General features: G+C 42.4%; 1 protein-coding gene across 3 annotated transcripts; it reads right to left on the reverse strand.

Annotated features, from left to right (window-relative positions):
* Positions 1-754: 754 nt before the first annotated feature.
* nkain5 (sodium/potassium transporting ATPase interacting 5) lies at positions 755-5589 on the reverse strand. Of its 3 annotated transcripts, none has more exons than XM_028994124.1 (7): positions 5335-5589; positions 3881-4018; positions 3694-3774; positions 2954-3157; positions 2656-2716; positions 1789-1868; positions 755-1684 (listed from the first exon to the last, which is right to left on the reverse strand). In XM_028994124.1, the coding sequence occupies exons 1-6, from the start codon at positions 5386-5388 to the stop codon at positions 1795-1797; spliced, it is 612 nt and encodes a 203-aa protein (XP_028849957.1). In that variant the 5' UTR covers positions 5389-5589; the 3' UTR covers positions 755-1684; positions 1789-1794. The 3 variants fall into 3 exon arrangements, with proteins under 3 accessions (XP_028849957.1, XP_028849958.1, XP_028849959.1); XM_028994125.1 differs by having other exon boundaries at positions 1785-1868; XM_028994126.1 differs by lacking the exon at positions 1789-1868.
* Positions 5590-10620: the final 5031 nt, after the last annotated feature.

Genomic DNA, 10620 nt, shown 5'->3' on the forward strand with positions numbered 1-10620 from the left:
AACCACTGCCTATTAACTTTCATGTTCATGAACCTTTTATAGCTAGGAACTTTTATTACTTATATCAAGCTGCAACAGTCAATGCAGAAATAATCCAGTTTGCATGAAGTACACTGAAAATAAAGGCCATAAAATAGAGGTGCATATGACATAAACTTGACCAGCAAAGGGTTAAAATGTTACAAATTGATGAATGTTTGGTATGTATGGTTAGGACAGACCCTGGGGTAAACAACAAAACATTTTTATGTGTCAAAGATGTAATAACTGTTTTTTTTAAGGTGTATTAGAGGGCTAATATGGACAATTTCATTTAAGCAGCAAGTAAAATGTATTTTTAAAAAGTACTGATTGAATGTATTCAGTAAGGTATTCCATTAAAAATGGAATGTATTCAGAACACTTTTTGAATATGGATAAAATTCCTTTTTGAAATGCATGAGTAAAACATCTGTGCTTCTGGGTGCATCAGCATCATGATGGACTAGACAGGAAACACATAAATGTGTTTAATAAAAACACCTGCCTGTTGTAAATTTTTACATGAATACAGGTAATTCATCATTTAAAGGTTTTCTGTTGAATTCTTCCTAGATAAGTAAATAATATTTACTTAATTATGATTAATATTATAGTGAAGCTTCCAGTAACCTACAGACCTTGGTGAAATCTTCCAGGTGCATTAAGAGCGTTAAATACTATGTTAAAGCTGCATGTGTATTATTCATACATTTAAGGTGTCATGCAAGTAACAGAAATGCTACACGTATTTATTAATTAAACATTTCACACAACACAAAGTATGAATAACACAATCCACTTACGGAAAATATTTGATAAAAGAATATTGTGACAGACACCGATAGATGCAAATACAATCATTTGTGAGCTAAAATTCACATCCCATGCTTTAGTGTAAAACATGAACAACATAAACAGCCACAAAATTGCCTTTTTAACAGGAGAAATGCATTATTTGATGTTCAGATGCAAGTGCATCATCTGCCTTCACTGCTTGGCACCACACGATCAAGTTAATGTTAGTGTTCCAGACACATCCACTAGGTGGCAGTGTTGAGTACAGTGAAACTTTTACTATTATACACAGGTTGAGAGGTTGCACAACATATGAAATATGTCTCTGAGTAGATCAAAAACTGACAAACAGAAAGAAAGTAATATTGATGTATTTGCTTTCAAAAGACACAACTGATCAAATTCGAGCTGCCTTTAATGTCTTGTGTGCCATTTTTGCATGTACTGAGCTGTAACCTGTGTTCTTCTGACATACATTTAACACAAGGGTAAATGGCCTTCTGCATCGTTCCCATAAAGTATTATCTATTATACTTTGCCAATGCAATTTTCACACCAATTCCATATTAAAAGTTAAAAGTCCTTTGTCACAATATTATGAAGGATTCAAAAATAAACACACAGTGATAAGGACCAAATCTTTTCCAGAGGGCATTTTTCATAGATCTAAATAACTTAATCCCACACAAATCCTAATTAAGACTAAAATGAAAAGACACAAGGGGCAATGCTTGAACAAGTGTGATGCATTGTCATCAGTCATCCTGCTAAATTAGACATAATGATTTTAATGAGATCCCTCCAGGTCACTCTGTGCCACTTCTTTTGGATATCCTTGACAGAACCAAGAGGTGTCACTTGTAGAAATCTGATTAAAAAAGAAACACACAGAGAGTACTGAAACTAGAGAGCACCAAGATAAACACGACATAAATGTTTTAAAAATGCCGATGGATAATGTGACTTACGTACACAGATCTAAAGAAACAGATGAGATGCTTTCTCATTGTCATGCAAAACGGGAAATGGGTCAAACCCACCAATGAAATCAACTGAAAACCAAAGGAAAAGAAGGTCTAACTGTAAAGTAATAATGACTAAAAACACATTAAAACAATAGTGACGGCTGAGAACCATATGGTTATAGAACATTTTCAGTTTATTTAATTAAAAAACATGACAGTATAGTGAACAATATTTTTTCAAAATGTCAAATGTTTTTCATAAACATTTTCAAAATAGTGCTTTATTGCCACCATCTGCTTCTGTGTGTTAGAGTCATTTGTTTAAAAATGTATTCATATCCTTTTGGCAGTAGAAAGGTCCGATCAAGCGCTTTCATTTGATATGTAAATATAAATTTACAAAAAAGTCACTCATGACCAACATGGTTCTCACCCTTTGATATGAACAAGTTTTAAAATGTGACTTATCTAATGAAAAAACACTTTATATGACGTTATGGAAAAACTGTTCCATTCTGTGAATGTGTAATGTGTACGGTTACTATGTTAAGTATTTAAATGCTGCTTTTGTTGAGTTTTTGACAGTTTATGATTCATAATTGCGGTGTGCACCACTTAGCCTGCATCTTGTCATGATTGTAATAATATCTCGACATGAGCTTCTGTCATGAGACTACATGATCATCATATATCATCAAATTCGGATCAAGAATGATCATTTACATAGTCAATACTTTGATTTTAATATAAAATTATTATTTCAAATGACTTTAGTAAAGACCATCTTGTTAATTGTCACTGTGAAAACACAATCAAACAAGCAGAGACCAACGGAGACCGGCGAACTGAGGTTTTATGAAGGAAGGTCACTTACATGTATCATCCTCATCACTGAAGACACTGACCAGATAGCAGGCACATACAAATCCCACGAGCTGTAAGCAACACAGACATACACACACACACACATATCATGGTGTTTTTTTTCTGGACTTCCATCAAACCGTCATGTGTTTGTATGCATGCTGTTTTTATATATAAATATGGACGTGCATATGGCTGTACGATGAAAGGGAAGGCCCCCTCTTCAGAGAGGACGTGACTAAGCAGCGTAAGCCTACGCGGCATTCCTCTGCATGTGCCTCGCCGTGAGTCACCCCCTCAGCACTTACGGCGATGAGCAGCTGCAGGGCGCTGTGCAAGACCTCGATGTACTGGTACTCCAGCCAGCAGCCCACGTCCACGGCGGAGACGAGGGCGGGGCTCTCGGCGACGTGCCACCTGCTTGCGGGGAGGTCACTGCTGTCACACGCCGGCCCGTTCTCTTTCCACCACGTGTGTTGGGTGGACGTTCCCATGGAGAGGTAGTTGCTGTCCTGGAATAAAACAAACCACGTCCAATATCACCTGCGTGTTAAACTGCCTTTATAGGTTTAGTTCATTATGCTAGAATATTGTCAGCATTTTTAATTGGCTTGGCCAATTTTATATATAATTATATATATATATGATCAAGTGTATTTTAGGTTTATATAATTATGTTTCTAGAAGTTAACAGATGATCTGCGAGACCAGCTGTTCTCAGTATTTGCTGGGTGGGACTTTGGGTTAGAAGGGAATGGGAAGGAAACAGGTGCAAGAGGGGTGGAGAGGAGGTCAGCTGCTTACTGGAGGAAAAAGGAGAAAAATGTGGTGGAAGGTCGGTGGTAAGACGCTCGCCCATGAACCAAGGGACCACAAAGTCATAGGTTCAAACCCCACTTACTATCATTGAGTCCCTGAGCAAGACACTTAACCCCGAGTGTCTCCAGGGGGACTATCCCTGTCACTACGTCGGCTAAATGCTATAAATGTAAATGTGAGCAAAATGTAAGAAGGTAAGAGGGAGAAATAGGAGACCTGGGTAATTTACCTTTGAAAGCCCTCCCAGGTCGAGGTAGAGGCAGCACACGAAGATGTTCCAGCCAACCCAAAGCACAGTCCAGGTTATGTACTGGTAGAATTACAAAATGCAGATGGCAATTTAAATGTGCTTCTGACAACATGTGGGTATATAATTTAATTCCGTGATGAAGGTTTCAAAGCAGAGTGTTACTCACTAGTGCAACATATCGAGGCCTGTACTGGATCGACCCAAAGAGGCCTAAGATGACCCCAATGACGTGCAAAAAGTTCACCAAGATGGGAGCCCACTGGTACCCGAGAAAATCAAACACCTGCCTCTCCAAAGCTGTAATCTGATGAGAAGGAAAGCGTTTGAGTGCTCAAGAACAGCGCAGTACCACTAGGATCGAATGTTTGTCCATGCCACCGCCGTCACAATGAATTAAGGGAAGGAATCAAAATGCAATCGGACAGGGCCGCTGCTGACGTGAAGCACGGTGACAACAAAGACCCCCGCCTCGGAGAGAACCAAGAAAAACCTTCTTTTCCAGCAAGCGAGCTTTTCACTCCGGGTTGCCAAGGTAACAGGCCCGAGGGGGTACAAAGCATGTCAGAGGGGGCCTGACCGAGGAGATGAGCGTTCTCCTTCGAGGTCGCCCACTCAATCAGTCGGGAAGGGGGCGAGTGGGCGTGGAGTGGGGGGTTGCTCCCTTTCACGCGGCGCTCCGGAGCGCTGTGATAAAATCAGGCTCCCAGCTCTTTGCCCTGGTTACCGCCCATCCCCCCCACACAGATAAAGACCCCCCCAGCCTCTCTCTTCATAACAGCATGGCTGCTTTGCATTACAGAGTCACAGAGGCTTAACCTCAGCCAGAACGACGTTGGATGTTGTTCCATCGGCTCTGCATAGGTGTGCAGGTGCGGGGTTGCCATGTTTGCCTGCTATTCTGAGAACGTAATGGGAATTGGAGCGCCGTGACTGGATTACCCAGATGCTTGACGGTTAGGGCTCCCCAAATAAACAGTTAGCATGCCACTGTGATGAGTTTTTCCTGTCTTTACCCAAACGGAATGGAAGCTGAACCTTGAAGTTCCCAGAAAACGTGATGACAAAAGTGTCATTACATTAAATAACACAAAATCCATATTTGCCATTGTTTGTTAAATTGACAGCTACATGTCTTAAAGGCGTATGACCTCAGATAATGTTGTCAATGTCACAAAAGGATCTAATATAGCAAACAGCGTCGACCCAGGACGCAGAGGAATAAGATTCTTCACTGCACATGGGAACAACAATAGAACACAATACATTCTAATAACTCACATTAATTAATAATCCATCAGTTCAAGCCCACGAAGTAATTTGAAGGTACACAGGAACATTAAGAGGAAAGCATGCTGTGTGTCTTCAGCATCAGCACTTCTACAGGCAGCTTGATGCGGTTTGACTGAACTTTGCAAGCACGTATGAAAGGATTCACAGAATCTATACCGAATGTATTTTACGTTTACTGTATAAGAACGTTTAATCAAAAGTACATTAGATGTCATACTATTACGCGCAATGCTGCTACTTTTATTTCCGATGAAATTCCACGTAATTCGTCACTGATACGCAGAGAAGAGTGTGCGTGAGAAGTGGAGGGCCATTGTCGCACGGACTTACCAGTTGCAGAACGCAGAGGAACATCAGCAGGCAGCGCGCGGAACAGCACCCCATTCTTCCCGCACAATCAGTGTCCGGGGCGCAGAGAAAGCATCTCACAAGCCCCTCATTCCATTCCGAGACACTGGCGACGGGGAGCTCGGCGGCGTGGCAGAGACGAATCCACGCACACACGCACACTCACACACACACACACACACACACACACACACACACACAGAGAGAGAGAGCCCTTTCCCGCGGCGTCGCTGCTGCTGCCGCTGCTGCGTGTGTGGCGAGGGGCGGGGACTGGAGTAGGGGCGGGGCCGGGGAGTGACTGGTGCAGGTGGAGACAGAGACCAGCATGGAACTGGTGGTGATGAACGCTTTTATATTTCTCATGGTGGGCGTGTGGTGTCCACACAAACTTCGGAACTCGCTTTTCAGGGTGGGCAGGGTGGTAGTAGCCTAGTGGGTAACACACTCACCTATGAACCAGAAGACCCCGGTTCGAATCCCACTTACTACCATTGTGTCCCTGAGCAAGACACTTAACCCTGAGTTGCTCCAGGGAGACTGTCCCTGTAACTACTGATTGTAAGTCGCTCTGGATAAGGGCGTCTGACAAATGCTGTAAATGTAAATGTTTTCACACTGGTGGATCGTAGAGATTCAAAACGAGAAGAGGTCTATAAATTGTAGCCTAGTGGGTTAAACTCCCGCCTATGAACCAGAAGACACAAAGTCACGGGTTGAAAACAAACAAAGTTAAAACTATTGTGTCCCTGAGCAAGACGCTTAACCCTGAGTGTCTCCAGGGGGACTGTCCCTGTAACTACTCACTGTAAGACACTGTGGATAAGGGCGTTTCAACAATCATCAGCCACATTCTCAGTGGCAATTAGATCATGGAAGTCCCGCATTGTCTTGTAGAAAGACCCAGTTGGTACCCTCGGCCTTGACTCTAGAGTGACGTCCGCTGCAGCATCGCACAACCTGTGGTGCCATTTAGACTTTTCCCCATAACCCTCAGGATTTTATAAGCAATCTAAAATGGCTTACTGCCTCTCTAGTTCGAAACCTTGGCAGCGATGAGGCTCAACAATCCTTCCACATTCAAATACAGAAAGCCTTTTCACAGTTCCCATCAGGAGGCCATGACAGTGTGAAGGCCTGACACAAAAGGAAACCCAGATTTTTTGCACAGATTCTGCCATTTTAAAGGCTACCAAGCTTTTCATCAGCTGATGAATAGCCTGTTCAAGCTAAAACTCAGTTTTCAATAAACTGCTTACTTGTTCCTTACAACCTGGTTATGATTCACCAGCGTTAGATGCAAATAACTGGAATTCTCCACTTATGCTTAACATCCGTCTCCACATTCACACTCTTGTACTAAACATACATTTAATAAATTTAGATAAAAGTGCATGCCTTGCATAAACTCAGTATGTTGTGTATTTTCTGTAAATGAGAACTCATGTATTATTGTTTTACTTACGTATCGTACTGTAATACTTGAAAGATGCTAAAAGCCATCATGTGGTAAAACAGTCAACATAATTATGAAATCACCACACATCATACTTGGTGTTAAAGTCACTGTCATTAAATGCTCCATAATTTCTGAAAAGTAAAGTTTAAAATCTGTGTCTTTGATGCCACAGCAGAGGACGAAACACCATGTACTGGGAAGGTTTTTGGATTCTGGTGACTTCACAATAGCCACCATGTCACATGAGCCCATTATGGTGCTGAACAGTCTTGATGTGTTTTGCTTGTGAATCGTTTGCTCAAGACACTCATTGCTTAAATACAATAGAGTAATTCTGATGCAATGGGTTTATGTCACAGGCCTGTTCATCAGTCCCATTCATCATATTTATTCCACATGCCAGGCAAATGGTGTGGACTACACGCCCATGTTAACTTGTGTTGGGTCACATTTTAACCACAAAGCCACAAAACCACAAATATGAAATGGTCTGCTGCTGGACACTCATAGCGGACAGCTCCACTTTCATTAGGGTTGCAAGGATTTTGCTGTTAACCTGTTCAGAGAATTTCTGATCGTGTTCTTGTATACTGAGTTTGTCCAGACATCAGGCTGTCTGTGTTGACATGTGACCGAGGGACACCACTTGAGATGAGCGAGCGGGGAAACTTTCCTTTAAATTCAGCAAAAACACACCACATCAAAACACTATTTTCATTCATTTTATAAAAATGTGTGGTTTCGCAATTCCTACCAAGAGACCACGACAATGCACGAAAGTAGCATTGCTGTCAACATTAAATCAAACTCTCGAAAACTCTCGAACATCAGTCGATGTGATTGGCCGTAAACTTTGGAGACATTTGATTGGCTACCTTTTGAAAAAAACACATTTGTGCATTAAGCACTGTCAGGGAAGTTTCAAAAATCCACAAACAACTGTAAGGGTGTTCACAAAAATAGACGGTGGTGTGTAAAATGTTAATCGGTTTGTGAATAAATTTAACTGCACGGATATTTGTGCATCACATTATTTTTTTGAGTCAACAAATGCTGTTGTGAATGGTGTTACATTTGTTGCTGAATCAAGAAAGTTATTTGTGAATCTTTATTTATTCGTGAATATTGAGGCCTCCATATTGAGGTTTGTGTTCGTTTGTGCAGTCTGTGCAAGCATCACTTCCAAGTCACGGGTGCCTGACATCTCAGCTTTCTCTCCCGGCTACCTCAGAATTAGAGGTGGTGTGATGAATGTTTCGCACCTTGTCACGCCACGTGTGACAACTCTTCAGATTGCATGATGCTCGGAGAGGCATCTTATCCCGGCGAGTCAGCCGCAAAGTATCTTTTATTTATCTGAAAAAAGGGACAACGTGAGATGTGCATGTGTCATGGTCTGGGTCCAGAGGACATCATTATCCACCTGTTGACCGTGTCTTCATTCTCAACACTGCAGCGAGGAGCAGTGGCAGATAATGAAGCCATGGTGGGCTTCCTGCTGCTGCAGCCCACCAACACGGGGCTCAGTCTGTGGTCCTGCTGGGGAATGACAGAATATTGCATTCATGCTAAGAAATGCTACGTCTTTGTTATTATAATGACGATAAATGATTATAAGACCGTATGTAATTCCATAGTATGACAACTAACATAGTTTATCTTGCTTTATTGTTTAATCCAGCCACTGGGCATGCACGTCACAGTGCGTTTCTTGGTCCCAAGTAAATGGGGAGGGTTGCGTCAAGAGGGGCATCCAGCATAAAACTGAATCAGACTGACTCCTAATTGGAGCAACGGAGGAAGAAGAAGAATAAGACTTTATTTTATTCTTAGTAATGATTAGCATTGTGTGCAAATACATGTGTATACATATTTATATTCTGTTTCTATAGTTTTTATTGGGGTATAACAATGTGTTGGCTGGCTCCAAAAAATATAAATATTTCATGTACACAGACAACAAAGTGACAAAATCTTGTATAAGGTATCTCATGAACTCGCATGTCTGAACACAACATATGCAATATTGCAACATTTCTCATGACTGAGACCTTCATTTGTGTTTGACAATGACAATCACTTCACTTGAAAATGATATTTCTGATGCAACAATGCAAACACTGTGAAAGCATCACACCACAGACCATAGGCTTCTGCAAAAAACTTGAACTTTTGAGTCTGAAAATGCTGTTTCATTGTTGTGTAAAGGTACTGGTTCTTCTTGGAGTTTGATCTTTTAATTTTGATTATGTTAAGATGACAAGAATAGATTTAAAATACATTTTTCATTATTTTAAAGGACACTGTTACAAACTAGTGGACCAACCATCAGCCAGTCTGTGTATATATAATGCTGTATGATGCCATAAAATAGGTGTTGGGCAACTGAGTGGCCCGCAGACTGGATCATACTCACAGGATATGAGCCTTGGGCCAGGATGAGCCCTAGGCCAGGATTTTTGTGAGACTTTCCCAGCATGCCATCAACCCTCCCGCTCCTGATCTGTTCATCCTCGTTCCCAGCTGTAACAGGCCCGGATCTGTGAAGGTTATGGTAACATATGTGCGCTGGTAAACGCTTCACAGTGTGAGTGTCTGTGTGTGTTTGCATGCGTTTATGTAAGGGTATGCTCTACATAACCGGTCCAGATGGGTGCTGTCAGTGAGCAGCCCCGACTCTCTTCTCACTGTGTCCTCATGGCCCCATCATTTCACCAGCGGGATGAAAGCACGCCGCACCACTCCCCCTCCCTCCCTGGCGTCTGCAGGGCTCAGAGGATCACAGAAAAGCAGTTGCATTTGTCCTGCCATGGACTACAGTAATTCAATGAAGGTGCACAATCTGGCATACAGTTTTTTATTTAAATGACTTAGAATTCATCAGTGCATTTGTAATGGTGTCCAAATCACATGTAGCCTCAGACTAGTCAGGGTGGCCACGCTGACCAGTGTCAATCAACATGCAAGGGAGCGTCAGATCTGGACCACAGAGCAGGTGGAAGAAGGTGTCTTGCTCTGGTGAATCGTGGATTCTTTTACATAATGTTGACCGCAGCATGCACGTGAGTTACTTAGCTGGAAGAGACATCGCACCAGGATGCACTATTGGAAAAAGGCATGCTGTGCAGAAGCGGTGTGAAGTTTAAGGCAACGCTCTGTGGGGGAAACTTTGGGTTATGCCCTTCTGGATGTTACTTTGCGATCTGCCAAACGGAGAAATAGAAGAACCACTTATATGGGTGCAAATGCTTGTCACTGGGGGAGTACCAGTCACATTCACTAGCCATTCTATCAGTATTGTGCAGCTGAAATTGACCAATTTACAAGCATTTTTGTTGGTACATTTGGGTTCATTTCCACGTGGTACAGGTTTATGGACTTTCCTAAATCATGTTTCTTTAAAGGTACAACATAGTATCACAAAAGGATCTGTCCTGGACTTTTTGAAAGTGAAGTGAAACACTGCAGCACAGCACACGGGGACACAACGAAATGTGTCCTCTGCTTTTAACCATCATCACCCTTGGTGAGCAGTGCGGGGAGCAGTGTGGTGCTTTGCTAGATAAACAGTGGTTTTGCACCGCTCTGAATTTAGCATCGTGTTCATTCAAAATAATTAACGCCCAGGACGTGGTCCACGAAGCATTAAAGTGAGCATTTATGTTTTGACTGCGACCCTTTTCCCGCCAATTCCTCATCCGATGGGCGTGGCTCGCGGAGCATCCAAAGGACACGCCCACTTTCCGCAGGCAGACCCTTCTCGGTTCTCCTGACAACGGACGCGTCGCGCTCCCCCCGCTGGGTGGCGCTCG

Source organism: Denticeps clupeoides, chromosome 10, assembly GCF_900700375.1.
Source record: "Denticeps clupeoides chromosome 10, fDenClu1.1, whole genome shotgun sequence".
Lineage (NCBI taxonomy): Eukaryota > Metazoa > Chordata > Actinopteri > Clupeiformes > Denticipitidae > Denticeps > Denticeps clupeoides.